At 34.6% G+C, this 19625-nt stretch overlaps 1 protein-coding gene across 1 annotated transcript; it reads left to right on the forward strand.

Moving 5' to 3' along the window:
- Positions 1 to 535: 535 nt before the first annotated feature.
- On the forward strand, positions 536 to 16245 carry LOC114303959 (importin subunit alpha-4). The gene is made up of 10 exons (XM_028249140.2): positions 536 to 1015; positions 3560 to 3656; positions 3748 to 3839; positions 3941 to 4072; positions 4559 to 4744; positions 7496 to 7659; positions 7892 to 7970; positions 13897 to 14025; positions 14784 to 14911; positions 15430 to 16245. Exons 1-10 carry the CDS (start codon positions 554 to 556, stop codon positions 15809 to 15811), a joined length of 1851 nt encoding a protein of 616 aa, XP_028104941.2. The 5' UTR covers positions 536 to 553; the 3' UTR covers positions 15812 to 16245.
- Positions 16246 to 19625: the final 3380 nt, after the last annotated feature.

Raw genomic sequence — 19625 nt, forward strand, 5'->3', positions numbered from 1 at the left:
CTACAAATCATTTCACTAAATCCCCGCAAAAAAAAAAAAAAAGAAACGTAAAAGCTTATCTTACTCACGCACACCCAACATTAAGAAAAAATTTAAACAAAATCACACACAAGGGCAAGCAAGTAAACTTTCAAACCCCAAATTAAGGAAATACAACATATCTAAAATAAAAGGGACTAATTGATTTGAAAGAAAACTTTTAAGATTAAATTGAATAACTTTTCTCAAAATAAGATTTATGAGTAATTTTTCTTTTTCTTTTTTTAATTCCCTCGTTCAATTGTAATTTATTTTGGTTCTTTCATTTACTTGCAATTTTTCTTAAGGTTATTTGGGATGTTCTAAATAAATGTATTTTTTGACTTTTTATAAAAAGGTGTGTAAAAAAGTAGAGAGTAAATGTTAATTGATGTGATTTAAAAAAAATAAAAAGATAAAAAGTATGAACTTATTTAATCTTTCCAAACAAGACCTTAATTTTTTAGACCGAAATAATTTTTAATTTTAAAATATTTTTGAAAACTCAAGCAAAAGGCACGTTGGTGAGTTGGCGATGCCATGTGTCTTCGAATCCAATCGTAAACCAGGGGGCAAGTTAACCTCGCACCGGAGAGAGAGGGGGAGAGAGAGAGACCCACCTAGCCTTTTGTATTCTACCCATATACATCAGTTTATTCTATACTATTCTATTCTTCGAATCCAATTCGTCATCAGTCTTTTTGCTCTCAGACATTTCGTCGAACACCTCTACACAGAGAGAGAGAGAGAGAGAGAGAGAGAGAGAGAGAACTCAGCAATGTCTCTGCGACCCAATTCTCGCACAGAGGTCCGCAAGAAATCCTACAAAACTGGCGTCGATGGCGACGAAGCTCGGCGTCGGAGAGAGGACAATCTGGTGGAGATCAGGAAGAACAAGCGCGAGGACAATCTCTTGAAGAAGCGAAGAGAAGGTCTTCTTCTTCAGTCTCAGCAACTCTCAGATGCTTCGCAAACCCCCGCCGCCATCGAGAAGAGGGTAATTCTTGTCATCCCTATTTTGCGCGATCTGGGATTGATGGGTTTCCTTCCCTTTTCTGTTGAATTGTGTTTGGTTGCTGAGAAAATGTGGGAAATTGGAAAGATTTGTGCTTTTGGATTTTTGAGTTTTTCTGTAGTTGGTAATTGAGATATTTGAAAATTCTAGTCAATTGAGCCCAATTCAGATGATCTTACTCTTCTTGCCCTTCTAAATTTGTTTCCAGACAAATTGTAGGATAGGGATACAGATCAATGAGTGGAGCCTTGTATTTTTATTACATTCCATTTGGGAAACTAGTTTAGTTGAATTTTACTTTTTTAGATGCCAAATTGTTAGGAAATTAAATTATAAAGAAACTCAGTTAAAGGTTTCATTTCCAGTCTCATTGACTTGTAGATGCTTCATAATTCCCTATAGCTATTAAAGATTGTGGCCATTTTGCCCTCACTGAAATTCTAGAATTTGATCTCTGTTCTGATCTTCAATTGCTGTCTATGCATGGACCTTTGTTGGGGTTGGATTGGTTGCTGTTTGAATTATAGGTAAAAAGATCAAATTGATGATGATAATAATAATAATAATAATAATAATAATAATAATAATAATAATAATAATAAAAAAGAACTTTCTAGTTTTCTGTTCCTTTGTTCTGTTTTATTGGTAACCAACCATATGGTTTATTACTTTGGTAGCTGCTGAATCTACTGGTACATCTTGCTTCTGGTTTATTTTATAGTTTTATAAATTTTTATGTGATGATGCTTGATGATTTATGAGTGCTACAGTCCTTTTGACTGTCAGTGGTAGAAAACTGTGCATCTTAGAACTTAGAACGTCAAAGTTTGTGTTCTTCATTCATTCCTTTTAAATTTATTCCATTTGGATGCCTTAAAAATTGAGGAAAAGACACGATTATGAAGTATTCATTATTATTGTTATTATTATTATTTTAAATCCAAGATTGGTAAACTTCATTTGAACTTGGTTAAAAGCTAAATTAGACTTCGTTGAAGGGAGTTTTGTTGTTATCGAAATTTTACTTTACTCTAATCTATGAAGCATAGACGCTTGATTTTGCCTCACGTATCAGTGCGATTCACAGCCTCTTGTGCACAACCCATATTCATGCAAGGATTCTGACACATTAGACATGCTTGGGAACATATCCCTATTTTAAATGTTTTTTTTCGACAAAGATGGTAGTGACATGCTTGTTGGAAAACTAGACATGATCGAGACAAGGAGGGGCTAAAGTCCAATTTTAGAATGTAAGGGGTTAATGTATGAGTATTTTCCAATATGATATGTGTAACAGATGAATTAAGGGAGTTCTAAGTGTGCAAGTTTACAAACTTGCAATATGAGTATTTTCCAATATGATATGTGTAACAGATGAATTAAGGGAGTTCTAAGTGTGTAATTCAAGCAGAGGTGGTTATGTCCTTGTTAGTAACGAGACACATGGAGGAGAATATTTTTGGCTGAAAGAAGGGTTTTTAAAGGCTAATTCCAGAGGGGAACTGCCAAACTCCTTGAAGGGCATTTCAGAGTTTGTCTCTATTTGTTTTCCAAGTGTTGCTTTATTTGTGGATTCGATTGATAGGATGCCTTATCATACATACTTTTTCACTTCTTCTTACAATTAGTTATCGTATCAATGCCTTATCCTATATAAAAATATATATATTTTTTATCGTATCTTTGCCGTGTCCATGACTGTGCCTGTGCTTGTGTCAAGAATTTGTACTAAGAATACGTCAGTAGAAGATACATGGAGCATTGAATAATGTACCAAGTATTTTGCCTATCCGCTTGAATCCTTGATGATTTATATTTTTTTTCATCTTTTTGCTTGATATAAATTTTTTGAAAACAAGACCAGCAGTGGCTTCTGTAGTGAAGATTTTCTTTACAAAAGAAGCCTGGTGACTGCAGTCAATAGGTTAAAGTTGTGACCATTGTAATCAGTAGAAGATACATGAAGCATTGAATAATGTACCGAGTATTTTACCTATCCGCTTGAATCCTTGACGATTTTTATTTTTTTTCATCTTTCTGCTTGATGTAAAAATTTTGAAAACAAAACCAGCAGTGGCTTCTGTAGTGAAGATTTTCTTTACAAAAGAAGCCTGGTGACTGCAGTGCAGTCAATAGGTTAAATTTGTAACCATTGTAAATAAAAATCGTCCATGACAAGCCTGAAGTTAATGGGGAGCCTGAAGTGCTTTTTGGAATGTTCTTGATTTAGTTATGCCACCCATATGTCATAAAATGCAGTTCCTAATAGAGTTTGATTGAGCCTTTTTTATCCGATTTCAGTTTTACCCTTATTTTTGAGGGTAGCAATGGAATATATAATTGAAGTGTAACATGAATAGATTTGGGTCAACTTATTAGGTGTGAGTGTGAACAACCAATTTCAATGTTTTACTCCAAAAGGCAATTCAGATTTATTCAAATACTTTTCCACTTGGTGCTTTTTGGTTTAACAATTCTATTTTGATTTTGATTTTGATTTTTGTTCTTTCTGATGTGTAACAGTTGGAAAGTATTCCTTTGATGGTGCAAGGTGTATGGTCTGAAGATCCTGCAGCACAAATAGAAGCAACTACTCAGTTCAGAAAGCTATTATCAATTGGTATGGGTGGAGTCGTGGTGTTGATAATATTTTTAGGAATACCTCAATGAACCTGTTTTTAGTGTTGACTTTTGGTTTGTGATGCGTGTAGAACGGAGCCCTCCAATAGATGAAGTGATCAAAGCAGGTGTAGTCCCTCGGTTTGTGGAGTTTCTTGGAAGGCAAGATCTGCCTCAACTGCAAGTAGGGAATATTTTTACCTTTATTTATTTTTCGCTGAACTGGCTCTATTTCTGATTGATGTAATCAATCTAGCACAAGCTTGATTTTGTCTTTGTTCGCAGTTTGAGGCAGCATGGGCTTTGACCAATGTTGCATCTGGGACATCAGAGCATACTCGAGTTGTCATTGAACATGGTGCTGTCCCCAAGTTCGTGCTACTTTTGAGCTCTGCCAGTGATGATGTCCGTGAGCAGGTAAACTCTTGCCCCATTTTGCTTTGAAGCTCTTTTTATTCTAGGTTCATGTGTGACAAACTTTTCTAAACTTTTTGGAAGTCTTGTTAAAATTCGTACAAAGTGTTTGGCTTGACTTTGTTAACCATGCTTCTAAAGTGATTTGCTGATTAAAACTTCTGGATTCTTTATTTTTAAATGTTTGGAAACTTTTAAATTTATTGCCAACTTCTCTTAATATAGCAATGTGTGCTCAGCCCCTTTTCTCACCTAACTTCTCTTAATTCTTGCAACGGTATCGTTCCATTATGCTTCATTGTTTTGTTTTTCTTCAATTTTCCCAATGTCTTACTGAATTTTAATGTTATCCCTTGCCTCCAGAATTTTCATAATCTTTGTTGTTCTAAATTCTGAGTAATGCATCTAACTGTTTGTTGACACGATAATTATTTTTGGTTGTGACTAGTAATGAATTTGCATTTCTTAATTTTTATAATGTATAAGCAGGCGGTATGGGCTTTGGGTAATGTTGCTGGTGACTCTCCAAGTTGTAGGGATCTTGTTCTTGGTAATGGTGCACTTATGCCTTTGCTAGCTCAGTTGAATGAACACTCAAAACTTTCTATGCTGAGAAATGCTACATGGACTCTGTCCAACTTCTGTCGGGGCAAGCCTCCAACACCATTTGAGCAGGTTGTGAGACATCTCAAAGTATTGTTTTATTTTTAACAATAATCTTGCAGAAGGATTGTTATAGATTTTTAATGATAATTAATTAGGGCGCCAAATGATTTGAATTGTTCATAAAATGCTCGGGATAAGAATTTTTGATTGAGCTCATTCAAACTCGTTTATTCATTAAATGAACCAAGGTTGAGGTTGAACTTGAAGCTTATTTCATAAATGAACCAAGCCCGAGCAGACCCATGCTCAGTTTTTTAATGTTTGAGAGCATAGGCATTGTTTCACTGTTTGGTAGTTCTTTAAAAACTATGTGCCTATATGGTAACTTGAAGTTTGACTGTTGAAGGTAAATATGGTATGTATGATGCAAAAGATAAAAAGAGGACCCTGCATGTAGTCAGTTGTCCAGTCATCTTTTCAAAATCTATGCAGGTTCATCCTTGGCATTTGAAAGATTTACTTAGAATATGATACAAATACAAGAGGTGGTCCCGCATATCATGCACTTAACCAGCTCTTCCGAAGTCTCTGCAATTTTGGTCCATTATTTTAATTTGACTAACGAAATGGCCTTTGATAGGGCCGTGTGGAGAAGAAGGATTCATGTAGCTGACCCCATTTGATAGGATTTAAGGTTTGGTTTGGTATTTTAAAAAATGGAAAAAAAAGAAAAAAAAAAACTTGCAACAATTAAAATGTAACACGTCGCTTACGGTGCGTCTTGTTGTGCTTTGAGGTGGTGTCGGGTTTGCAGATTAATTTGAGTAAGTTGGAGTTGATTCTAGTGGGGGAGGTTGGTAGGTTGCCGGTGTTAGCAGTGGTTTTGGGCTGTAAGGTGTCGGCACTGCTAGTGTCTTATTTGGGGTTACCATTGGGTGCTACTTACAAGGCAAAAGGAGTGTGGGAAGGGGCTGTGGAACAGGTGCAGCGCCAGTTGGCGGGATGGAAGAAGGAATATTTGTCGAAGGGAGGAAGATTGACGTTGATCAAGAGTGTGTTGAGTAGTATTCTGACCTACTTTATGTCATTGTATGTCATTCCTGTTTCAGTGGCGACTCACTTAGGGAAGCTTCAGCGGGATTTCTTGTTGGGGGGTGGAGGGGAGGAGTTTAGATATCATTTGGTTGTTTGAGGGCAGATTTGTTGTCCAAAGGAGGTGGGTGGTTTGGGGGTGCGAAGGTTGGTGCCGGGCGTTATTAGGGAAGTGGTTTAGGCGGTTTGCTAGGGAGAGGGATCGGTTGTGCCGTAGGATGGTTGTTGTATAGGGTGGGAAGGGGAGATTGGTGGTCGGGGGATGTTGTTGGGTCTCATGGTCAGTGTTTGTGGAAGGGGATTTGGTTGGAGAGGGGGGAGTTTTGAGATAGGGTCTAGTTTCGGGTGGGATCAAGGGAGAAGGTGCTTTTTGGAGGGATAGGTGGTGTGGGGATGTTTCGTTGGAGGTGTGGTTCTCTTTAATTTCTAGTATTGCTATGGATCGGGAGGCTACGGTTGTGGATTGTTTGGAGGTGGACAGTGTGGTGGCGTGGGATGTCCAGTTGCGCTATGAGGTTCAGGATTGGGAGGTGGGCCAATTGGAGGAGTTGCTCAGCTTCTTGTATGGATTGGGGATTATAGGTAGGGGGGAAGATGTGGTAGTCTGGGATGTGGCGGGTACCAAAGGCCAGTTTTTTGTTTCGTCATTTTATCAGAGTTTGGAGGGGGAGTTGGCGGAGGTTTTTCCTTGGAAGAGTATATGGGTATCAGGTGCTCCTTCTAAGATGGTTTTCTTTTTTTGAACAGTTGCATTGGGACGGAATCTTATTATTGATAATTTGGTTTGCCGTGGACATGTGTTGGTTAATCGGTGTTGTATGTGTTATGCTGATGTGGAGTCTATGAATCATTTGTATCTTCATTGTTCCGTGACTTCGAGGTTGTGGGGCCTTATTTTTTCTATGTCTGGAGTTGCTTGGGTGTAGCTGAGGGGGGTTTTGGAGTTATTGTGGAGTTGGAGGGGGGTTCGAATAGGGGGTCATCGGTGTTGGGTCTAGTCGTTAGTGCCATTTTGTTTGTTGTGTTTGTTTGTTGTGGTTGGTTTGGCTGGAGAGAAATCGGTGCACTTTTCAAGAGTTATCTCGGATTGTGTTGTGGCTTGAAAACTGGTTATTGGTTACTTTGTATAGTTGGTTGGAGAGGAGGGGGGATCCGGATTTGTTTGCTTTTTTAGACTTTGTAGATGATGTTATTGGTTAGGTATTTTTAGTTGTTTTCTAGCTGTTTTTGGTGTTTCTTTTCTATTCTTTTGTATCATCTTGATGCTTTCTCAATAAAGTCGGATTATTTATCAAAAAAAAAAAAAAAAAAATGAAGCAAGAAAAAAAAATGTAACACATGTCACTAGAATTAATCTACCAAACTGAGCCAATCTTGGCTCTTTAGTTCATGATATAGTCATGAACCTAGCAGCCCGACGCTAAACACCTCAAAGCTTGGCTTGGCTCATTTGTAACCCTAATGATAACTGGCCTCCCTTCCTGACTGTATTAAGGTGGGCAAATTTAGTGGTTGTTTGGCATGTGCTAAAATAGTACATGCTATTTTAGCACATTATCCTATTTAGGTCACAATCATCTTATTTAAGTCATATCACCTCCCTACCACGTCATTTCAAACCCAACCCATATTTCACGTTTTTTCGTGAAAAGTCAAAAGGTATACTAATATAGCACTTCCCAAATAATCCCTTAGTTATGGTTGTTATCTTCTTTTTGACTTTTTCAGGTGAAACCTGCATTGCCAGTTCTTCGGCAACTTATTCACTTGAATGATGAAGAAGTTTTAACTGATGCTTGCTGGGCACTCTCTTATCTTTCTGATGGCCCAAATGACAAAATTCAAGCTGTGATTGAGGCAGGTGTCTGTCCACGACTTGTGGAGCTTCTGCTGTATGTTCCTATTTTCTCTAAATTTTTAAATTATGACATTGATTTAACTTGGATTCCTCTTCTAGTTTTCTAGAATTAGTTGTGCAGAAAAATTATCCTTTCTGCAAATTACTGGAACATTTTGCCTTTTTTTCTAGGCTGAATTTTTGTGCTCTTATTTTATTTATTTATTTTCATGTAATAGTTGCCAGATTTGTTTTAGTGGTACTAACTAAAATTTGTTTTCCACAAGTCATCCATCGCCTACGGTTCTTATACCTGCTCTTAGAACAGTGGGAAACATTGTTACGGGTGATGACACCCAAACTCAGGTATTAATGATTTCTACATCCATGCAATTAATTCTTACCATCATTGCAGCTTGATGCAGTATCATCATTTTTTTTCTTTGTTCATTTACATTGTATTGGCTAATACCAATACAAAAAGATGATATTCACTTGCAATTATCAATACAATAACTAATTTATTAGTATAGAAATTTCTTTTGGGCCTTTGGCATTCTTGTAGTGAAATTGGTGGAAGGCAAAATACTTCCTATCTAAGGATTCTGATTTCATCTGGATGAAAAAGAAAATATGGGTTTCGTATTTTGGTTTATTACTTTACTATGTGCATGACCCTTCATTTATTTCTACCTATAAACAGAGACCTTTCTTTGATTTCTGTAAAACTTAATGCTTGAACCTTTTCAATATGAGAGCTCCTGTGTATGCAATAGTTAATCATTCTTTCCAGAAATTTATATATATATATATAAGTTCTCTATTTTGCTCCTTTTTACCAGAAAGGCAGAAGCTAGTGACCTGTATACAGTCAATACATTTCCATCCGAATCTCCAAGTCTGATTTACTTATCACTGTTATGAAACTTGGATTGTCTAATGAATCAGAAAAGAGAAAGATGAGGTTCATTGGTTTAACCTCATGGCCTGCTGGAGCTGAATCCTGATGTCAATGATGTATGGAAGGATCTTATATTGTATCAAAATAGAAAACCATCATTTACAGTCAATGAATTTCCAAGTCTTGTTTACTTATAAATGTTTTAAAACTTGGTTTATCTAATAAAACCAGAAAAGAGACCGAGATGAGGTTCGTTGGTTTAACCTCATGGTCATCAGCTGGAACTGAATCCTGATGTCAATGGTGTACGGAAATATATTATATTGGCCCTGTTTGGTAACGCTTAAAATTCAATTTATTTAACTTACTTGCTTTAAACAAGTTGACTATTAGTGTTTGGTTGCAATTGTAAATTAGAGCTTATCGGACTTTTTTAGCTTATTTAGCCAAAATAGGTGAGATTTTCATAAACTACAATTTGTTGCTTTTTTGAGCTTATTTGAAATCCTTAAACACATAGAGACAAAACATTTTGTGGGCATTCTAGATATTTGCACAACAAAAAAATTTATGTGACAGCTTATTTAACCAAACATGTTTAACGTTTTTCACAGATTATTAAAGGCCACCCAAAACAGATTTACAGCTTATTTTAATTATTCTAAGATAATAATCTAAAAAGCAATAATCATAAAAGCTAACTTATAAGTTGTACCAAATGGGCTATTGCGTCAAATAGAATATCATTTAAATATGAAAAAATTATGCTAAAAAAAACTTCTTAGTTTGATCAAATTCCCATAACATTTTCAGACAAGCTTTTTGGCATTCTCTTTTTTGTAATGAATAGAAGGGTAACTTCTGGCTGTGTTTCTTTTCTGAGGGAGAGAGGGGTACTAAAAGGAAGGAGTAAACTATGAAAGTGCTACAGAAAGACGGAACAGAATTATAGCAATCTAGGAGGAAAAAATAAAAACCAGACCAAATATTTTATGGTTATGGTCACAAACACCTTTAGCATAAAGAAATTGCTGAGTTTAAATGATTCTTGTTGTAGACCAATTCCCCAAATAAAGTAAAAAATAGACACAAGCTACATCTATAATCAACAACCATAAAACCCATCCGGGGAAAGAATTTGGAAGCTTTAAATTCTTCTTGTAACCAGGCTTAGAGAGAATGCCATTGTGATACAAAACAGGGACATCAATACCATCAGTAATGAAAATTTTAGACGACAAATTCTATACGTTCCATTTTTCTCCATGGAAATGATTCCATCGGTCCTTGTGGTATTGAAAACACATTAACCAAACTAGGCCCCTCTGTTATATGGACTATTATAAATGCAATTGACATGTGGGTTAGGGTATGAGATATGTGTCCAACATGTCTAGTTGATTATGCAAGCAACAAGTTTGTCTTGCCATTGATTCTACTCTACAACAATGCATAAAACTCTCATATTTTGCATCAACGGCTCTGTCATCTATGTTACTTTGTAAACACCAACTTACACTTGAATTAACTGTGGTGGACTTGCGGGAAACTGCTGCACCCTTAGGGATTAGTTAGGCTTCGATCTAGACACTCCAGTGCCAATCAAAAAAATAAAAAACAAAAAATACCAACTTACCCTAAATGGTAAAAGTATAATATTAAGAAAATATGATGTGTAGCCGTGGACAGTGTCTTTAGACATCGAAACTAGAAGAATCTGACACTTAGGCTCATACCTTCACCAAACACCGTACCCAAGTCCGTGTAACATAGCTAGGCCTCCTATTTGATCACTTCCTCATAGACAGACAGAGAGAGAGATGGTCAGAATTACATCACTAAAAGAGAGGAGCTTCTAATATTCATAGACCTCAATATGTTCAATTATTTTATTTTTGAGAATGTATTAATATTTATATAGGTTTTAGTTTTTGTTTCCAAATGTTTTTCATACGTTTCCAAATTCTTTTTTCATTTCCATTCTTATGTTTTTTGATATGTTTCCAAGCTAACCAAAACAATACACTAAAATGAAATTTTGACCCTTGGTTGGAGATCATTTTATTGTTATTTTTTTAAAATTGTGTTGGAGATCATTCTAGCACATTTTTGGCTTTTAAATGCATATTTTGGAAATCTCTTGATCCCTAGTTTTTTCATTTAAATTATTACACTTAAACCAATCATAGTTTATCATAACAACTATAATAACCATCCTTAATATTTTATAATCATAATTGATGTTTTAATTAAATTATAAACCTCTAAATTTAGGTTGTGAATATTACAATTCTCCCCTTCTAATTAAAATTTCGTCTTGTAACATACCATGTTTAAACAAATGAGGGTATTGAGTCCGCATACTCTCCTTGCTCTCCAAGTTGCCTCCTCGGATGTGTATCTCCTGCATAAAACTTTCACCAATGATATGGTCTTGTTATGTAGTACTTGATGCTGATGATCTAAAATCTGTACTAGCTGGCTCCTCAACATATGACAAGTTCTCTTTCAATTCAATAGGCTGAGTAGTAAATATGTGATGGATTTGGAATGTACTTTCGTAACATTGAGACGTGGAATACATCATGTAACCAAGACAACTCATATGGCAATGCTAACCGGTAAGTTGTAGTCCCAATTCACTCAATAATGTCACAAGGGCCAATATACCGCGGACTCAACTTACCTTTTTTAACAAACGTCACCCCATTCCATATTGACATCGTAAGAATTCCCTGTCACCAATAGCCTACTCTAGATTTCTCCTTCGATTATCTGCATAACTTTTCTGGTGACTTTGTGTGATTTTCAAGCGATCTTGTATTATTTCCACTTTATCAATAGTTGTTTGAACCATTTCAGGTCCCAACCCCACATCACTCCAACATACTAGAGTTCTACACTTCTGGCCATACAAAGCCTCGTATGGAGCCATACCAATACTTGTTTGATAACTGTTATTATAGGCAAATTTTATCAGTGGCAAATACTTATCCCAACTATCTTTGAAGTGCAACACACAAGACCACAACGTATCCTCCAAGGTTTGGGTAGTCCTTTCAAACTATCTGTCTGTCTGAGGATGAAAAGCTGAACTAGAGGTAAGTTTGGCAACATCAAATAGTGGCCAAAAAGCCACTAAAAAAGCCAAAAAATCAAAGAACTATACAAAAAAGTATCCCAAACATATTATTTTTTTCACCTCATATTTTAGCAAAAAAGTCAAAAAGTTACTAAAATAGCTTATTTCCAAACCAACTCTAAATTTCAAGATAGTCCCCATAGCTTGCTGTAAACTGGGTCAAAATCTAGAAGTAAATCTAGGATCCTTGTTTGAAACAATAGATATTGGAGTCCCATGCGAGAGAATGGTCTCATCAACATACAATGTAGCATACTTGTCTATAGAATACTTAGCCTTAACAAGTAAGAAATAGGTTGATTTGGTCAATCTATCCACAATCACCTAAATAGAATCATAGCCTTGCTGGGAGCAAGCGAGGAAGTCCAACCACAAAATCCGTTGTGACATTCTCCCATTTCCACTCAAGAATAGGAAGAGGTTGCAACAAACTTGCGAGACATTGATGCTCCGTTTTTACTTGTGGACACACCAAACAATGAGCAACAAGTTCAACCATCTCTTTTTTCATTCCACTCCACCAATAATGCTCCCTAGATAGTAATACATCTTAGTACTACCTAGGTTTCCAAAATTTCTCTCTGTACGCTGTGTTTGGTTGGGAGATTCGAGAATGGATTTGGAAAAGGAAAGAGAAAAGGTAGGTGAAATGTGAATAAAATATACCTACATTTCACATAGTTTTACACATCTTTTTCCTTTCATTTTCCAAATTCCTTCCCAAATTTTCCAACCAAACACAGCGTTAAAGTTTGGTCTTTCCACTTTGTTACGGCTTCCACCTTTTTAGGATCAATGCCAATTCCATCCCTAGTTATCACATGCCCCAAGAAAACAACCAGGGTTTTACCTTCCAGATCTGGCTATCCGGTCCTAGTATGAAGAGATTCTTTCTTTCCTCTATGGCGAGATTGATCCTTTCTGCTGGAGCTCGTTTAAAGGCTTTTTTGGGTTTTTTGCATGCTAGCACATGTACTCTTCCTCTATGAGCTAGACTCTATCACACTATCCAACTAGAACTCACATTTACTTAATTTGGCAAACAACCGCTTTTTTTGCGAAGTTTGTAATGTTGTACTTAAATGATCCATGTGTTTCTCTCTATTACAGGAGTATATTAAGATATCATCAATAAACACAATAATAAAAAATAATAAAGGCATAACATGATCATTTTTGAGACATCCTTGTCTGTTGAAGGAGGCAATCAGTGGTGTAGTTAGATATTTTACCTTAAGTAACCGATTCGTGGAGTGGAAGTGCAATAGTATCTATGAGCATATATATAAATGCGCGCGCGCACACACACACACACATATAAAATATGTTATACATACTTTCAAGTACTTTGTATTTATTTATATTTATTATTTATTTTTTTTATGAAATTAACTAATAATCAATATTGAAATACAATCTGTACAAGAGATTGTTAAGAGTAAATAAAAAAGTACCATATTTGTTAAGGTGTAAGCAGGTAACTAAATGATGAGATTATTTTTTCTTCTGCCAAGGTCACAAGCTCAATTCTTTTTGCACATTCCTCACTCGGTGAGTGCTAAGGCGTTAATTACTGCCTTGAGTCTTTACTCATGGAGGTTAGGGACTCGTCAAATAGGAATTCCATATGTCAGTCAGCGAATTTGGCTAAAATAGTACATGATGTGTTTTACATAACATTTCGCTATGCGGTGCTAAATAAATCTGGGAGGATTAGGATTGAGAATTTCTTTAGAGTTAGTAGGGATTGGTAGGTTGGATGGTGCAGTTATACAGTCTTTCAGAAATGATGATGAATGTAGAGGATGATGGACAAGTTTTAATTCTTGTGGGGCAGTAGCCCTTGCATACATTGTACTGTATGTGGGAAGAAATTATGTTTAATTATTCTTTAAGAGTATCCTATAAAAGTCTCTGACTCTTTACTCTTGAATGATAAGGTACATTAGCCATGTGTTTATATACATATATAGATGTATCTGAAAAGATGTCATCACAAAGATTTATGGAATACCTATTCTAACAAGAATTAATTAGGAAACTGAAATTTTGAAATGCTGAATGCTGTCATGAAATTTGTGTATGTATTTAGCAAGTACAACTGCATTTTAGTGGAATGGTAGCGCTGAGGAAATTGAAACTCTCTCTCTCTCTCTCTCTCTCACACACACACACACACACACACACATCAGCAAACTTGATATACTTTTCCTCACACAGTGAGAAATAACTCGCTTTATTTGTTCCAGTTTGTGATTGAGAACCATGTCCTCCCTTGTCTCTACCAACTTCTCACACAAAATCACAAAAAAAGCATCAAGAAAGAAGCTTGCTGGACAATTTCAAATATCACCGCTGGGAATAGAAGTCAAATTCAGGTATATGGATTCCCTTGCATATCCATTCATTCAGAAGAATTTATGTTGCCAACTATGAATATATTACCAGTTTTGTATCAATCTCTCTCTTTCCTTGCCTGTGTTGTGTTAGTTAACAATGATTCTTTTGTGTTGTATCAACACCCTCAATTTATTGGTGAGCGATGGTGCATTTTTTAATCCTTTCAATATAGCTCTTGCTTAATCTGAAATCATTTTTATACTAATGGTTCTGTAAGAAAGGATCTGGTTTTCTAGTCCATCTGGGTCAGTTGGTTAAACTTGTTTTTATTGTTAATCTTTTCCTAGTTATATCATGATTTGCCTTTGGAGATTTTGAGATAGAAATTTGGGTAAGAAGAGAGGAACACACGCTCATCATAGCTGTTTCTGTATGAAACCACTCTTGTTCTGTTTTGCCTGAAAAGAGTTTAATATGTTATATTTGTTGCTACTAAGTAATTACATAGTTCCCTTATAAAACGTCATGAGGTGAATCGGACACAAAAGCCAACAGCTGTAGCAATCTTTGTGCTGTCTTTTTCTATAATGGTGGAAGCAATCTGTTACAAAGTTGCCAAAAGGAGTAAATGGGTGACATTTTGGGAATTGGAAAAACTGTAGGAAAAGGCATAATGTGCCAATCGCATACACTTTTGCATATTAGCTAGTGGTGAAAAAAGTTATTGTTCTGTTTGCATGGATTAATCCTAATTAATCTGTTGCATTTTTTCTTTTAATTTTTGGCATGGGAACAGGCTGTTATTGAAGCAAATATTATCCTTCCTCTGGTACACCTTCTTCAACATGCAGAATTTGACATCAAGAAGGAGGCTGCGTGGGCTATCTCAAATGCTACCTCTGGAGGATCTCATGATCAGATTCGGTTTGTTTCTCATCTCGATTTCTGCATATGTAGCCAGTATGGTTAAATTGGCTGTTTATCTGCATTTATGTTCGACCTAGTTTTTAGCTTTTCTTCACTCAAACTTTTCCTCTACCCTTTTTCCATTTCCCATTTCTGATTCATTTCAAACTACAATCTAAGTAACAATCTTTCAAGTCTGCAGTGCCCAAAAATTTTATTTACTTGGTGCCTGCTACAGTAGTAATCTTCCCATCCTGTTCTATCCAGAGCCATAATTCTGGTAAATCACAAAGAATAGCATCATAGTAGTAGGTCACTTGTCATTAAATGTCAAAGCAATAGCTTGAATTACTTTATATGTTGGATTTTTGATGATAATTGATTATTGAACTTACAAGTAATTTCCTCATTGAATAAACAAGATTCTTTTGGTCCTTTCACTTAATCATATCCACATGATAAGGGTCCACCTAAATTTGGCAAAATAATGCATTGGGCCGAGGCCTGTACTCATACACTATCGGTGTCAATTGCAGATTCTTGGCGAATCAAGGTTGCATTAAGCCACTTTGCGATCTTCTAATCTGTCCAGACCCAAGGATTGTGACTGTGTGCCTTGAGGGGCTTGAGAACATTTTGAAGGTGGGTGAGGCTGACAAAGAAGGGGGAATGAACAATGGAATTAATTTATATGCACAAACAATTGATGAAAGTGATGGATTGGATAAGATTGAAAATCTCCAAACCCATGACAACAACGAGATCTATGAGAAGGCTGTGAAGATCTTAGAGAGATACTGGGCCGAGGAGGATGAGGAAGAACAAATTCTTCAAGACGGAATCAATGGAAATCAACAGGGTTTCAATTTTGGAAATGCCCAGCCCAATCTTCCTCCTGGTGGATTCAACTTTGGTTAGAAGGGGAAATTTTGAGTATGTTTTCGGACTTTGTGAGTAATGCTAGGGACCAAGAACTCAGACACAGAAAAATATCTTAAAAAACAATGTGGTCTACATTCAACTGTTGTATTGTGGATTCAATATTTAGAATGAATCTGTACCACACTGTTTTTCTGGGTATTTTTTTGTGTCTGATTTCTTGGTTCTACGGGTTTTGTAGGCCTCCTTTTGTTTGAAGGAGTTTTTAAACTTTGTTTTTGTTTTTCTTGTTTCCAACGGTCAGCCAGGATTTTTGGTCTGGCAGATAGGTTGAATTTGTTTCATGGAACTTTTTGTGAAGTGTAAGGCTTTTTTAACTTGTGGTTTTCATAGTCATTTGTATTTTCTATATATTGATGTGACGGAAAATATAACCATGATTTGTTTTTATGTGAAATGAGTTAATTTTCACATGTGATATTTGTTAATCATTTGGTGCATTGATTCTATGATGATGTAGTGATTAATTAAGAAATTATAAACAAATTTGCAAGTTGACCTAGTTTTGTTTAAAGAAAATAATATAATGGTTTGCATGTACCATTTTGTCTCTAATTTTTTTATTTGAGAAGTTAGTTAAAAGTTAACTTTTAATTTTTAATTTATTTTGAGTTACATCACTTCTTATAATTTTTATACACAAAAAGACAAAATATTAAAAAATCAGTCTTCAATAAATTACCCCACAAGTGGTTTCCATTTTGAGATAATTATCAGTAGGTCCTAGATTGTACTTAATTACTCACAAGTCCTGTTTTTTTTCTTCTTTTTTTTTTTGTACATGTGTTCCTTGTTCTGATATTGAGAATTTTTTGAGACATTTTGTGTTGTGTTTGAGGAATGATCATTTGGTATTAGTAGCGATATTGAGAAATTTATCAAAATGATAAATGTTTATTTTGATTTTAGTTTGTGAGTTTTGATTTATTTGTATTGAAATATGATGTCAAAATTTATCAAAATGATAAATGATTATTTTGATTTTAATTTGTGAGTTTTGATTTATTTGTATTGAAATATGATGTCGACAGTATAAATAGTTGAATTGTATTTTTTTAAAAATATTTTTATAATGATAAATTGTCGCTAAAAATTGGATTAGAATTTTTTGATAAATAAGGACAGTCGAGAGAACCGGCTCATAGTTATCCCTTCTAGTTTTGCTTTGTTTACTCTTGTGCAATTGGCTTTTTAATAATTAATAATTTTGGTAAATAATTAATAATTTTGGTAGAGTACAATTGGCTTTTTAATAGTTAATAATTTTGGTAGATTAAAAATGTCAATTAGATGAGTTATTAAAGAATTAATTATTGGAAACAGATATATCGGTAAAATAGTAGTGTCTGATCCTCATATGAAGTTATTATGTAATATTTTTCCTTCGTTTTTATAAATAATATTTAATATTTTTAATTTGAGTTATTATGTAATATTTTATAAGGTTGAGTGTCCTATTATTTTATTTAAGTTATCATGCGAGTTGGGCAGCCTTTCATCCGCTGATTTCTTGTCTGAAAATTAACGCCACTGGTAATTCATCAACTACTATTTTAAAAGTATTAAGAGCGCATATATATATATATATATATATATATATATATATATTTTTTTTTTTTTTAAAGAAAAAATAGGTGGTAGCTCGAAATAGGTGAGGGTCGAATGGCCCGAAATTTGAAAATCACGTCGTTTTGCGATTTTCTTCTTCTTCTTCGTTGAACTTTGTTGAACACAGGAGAACAGAGAGGAAGAGGAGGAGAGAGGGAGAAAGAGAGAGGAGAGGAGAGAAGAGCTCGTCGCCTCCGCGCGTCGTCCTCGTCGTAGCTCGCAGCTCGTTCGTCGCCTCCGCTCGCTGTCGTAGCTCGCAGCTCGTCGCCTCCGCCCGATTGTGCCTCCGTCCCCCGCCTCCGCCTCCAGCCCTAATAATTGGGCCCCCTCCAGTCCTTCTCCCTCCTCCCTCCTCCTTGTTTCTTCCTCCTCCTCCTCTGATTTTCTACTTCTTCTGAAAAAAAAAAAAAAAAAATGACACCAAAGGGAGGGGATGAACGGAGCTGTGTGTGTGTGTGTGAGTTTTCCAGAAGGAGGGGATGAACAGAGGGAGGGTGGGTGTACAAAGAAAAGGGGTGGGTGTACAAAGCAATTCGGGCCTTTCGACCCACGCCATTTCGAGCTACGAAATGGGGTTGATTTTTAAAATTTTAATTTTAACTTCTCAAATTTATTTTATTTTTTTAAAAAATCTTATATAAACTATCTCTTTATTTTTAGAGTTGAACACTCAAAAATGATATATCTACTTCAAGAGTCCTATATAAATATAAACAAACCATCTCACTTTTTATTGAAAAAAAATAATAATAAATAAACCGTCTGCCTATTTTTTATATTGATAATGATTGAAGAAAAAAAAATAAAATCAAATCGCTCTGAAATTTTTTGATTGAATCTTAAAGTTGTATGTTTCCGTTTGAATCTAAATATAGGAAAACGAATGCATTTTTAAAACAGAGATTTGGGTTATATCTCAAAAATTCGTAAGTTATCTTTATACACTTTCTTTTTTGTTTAGATTAGATTTTTTGAACTGTAATATTTTACATGATACTTTAATAACCAATGTATGATGTCAAAATTCTAACAGGAACCACTTTCGTTGGTTTCATTTTTTAAATATGTTTTCTAGTTTTTGATTTTTCATATTTTTTTTGTTCATTTTTTATATTTTCTCAGTTGTAGTGATTAAAAATACTAAAATTTCTTTATATTTTATATTTAAGGGTAAATTACACTGACACCCCCTGAGATTTGTGTTTATTACAGTTTCCCCATCACCTTTTGAAAATTACATCTCTCTCCTAAGGTTTAAAGTTTCATTACAGATTCCCCCCTCAGTAATTTAATTTTTTTAAATACTAATTTTGCCCTCACTGGGTAAGTTACATTGACACCCCTCATATTTTAGAAATTACAATCCCCTCTCTAAGGTTTAAAATAACATTACCAATTGCCCCCTCGGTTAGTATTAGTTGGAAAAAAATTCATTGAAAAAAAATAAATTGAAAAAAAAATTATTTGGAAAAAAAATTTATTAGTAAAATTTTTAAATTTATGTTTAAAAACCAACATAAACTCATTTTTTGAATTTACGTTTTTTCCTCAAATTCACAAACTGAGACAACTATTTATAAGCCAAAAAAATTTATCAAACAAGTTTTTATGATAGTTTTTAAAATTTTTGTAAATATAAATTGAAAACTGAAAACGAAATGGTTACCAAATAGGCTTCAGATGGTAAAAATGTTGTAAAATTAACAAATAATTAAATAAGCTACCAACGTAAGAAATGACTTATCAAAAGATTCTTATGCAACGTATGGTTTGATTTTTAGATTTTTTTTAAAAATTAAAAATTAATCTGGTTATGAAATAAAAAATAAAAAATAATTATCATTTTTATATAATTTTTATCTTTCAAGTGGTTAGAAATAATTTTTTACAAATTAAATTAAAACAGTCATACATATGTATATAACCTGTCCAAAAGTTAAAATGATAATTATTTTTTATTTTTTATTTCTTAACCAAATTAATTTTTAATTTTTTTTCTAAAAATCAAACCATACATAGTCTAAGAATCTTTTGATAAGTTATTTCTAACGTTGGTAACTTATTTAATTATTTGTTAATTTTACGATATTTTTATCATTTGAGGCCTATTTGGTAACCATTTCGTTTTCAGTTTTCAATTTACATTTACAAAAATTTTAAAAACTGTCATAAAAACTTATTTGAT

Source organism: Camellia sinensis, chromosome 5, assembly GCF_055761805.1.
Source record: "Camellia sinensis isolate YWXY chromosome 5, ASM5576180v1, whole genome shotgun sequence".
Lineage (NCBI taxonomy): Eukaryota > Viridiplantae > Streptophyta > Magnoliopsida > Ericales > Theaceae > Camellia > Camellia sinensis.

Bases quoted from the DNA above. Each gene is read 5' to 3' on its own strand.
- LOC114303959 (XM_028249140.2), top strand. From the start codon at position 554: ATGCCATGTGTCTTCGAATCCAATCGTAAACCAGGGGGCAAGTTAACC. The intron at 3,657-3,747 runs GTATGGGTGGAG...TGATGCGTGTAG, and splicing joins CAGAAAGCTATTATCAATTG to AACGGAGCCCTCCAATAGAT. The intron at 7,660-7,891 runs GTATGTTCCTAT...GTTTTCCACAAG, and splicing joins CGACTTGTGGAGCTTCTGCT to TCATCCATCGCCTACGGTTC.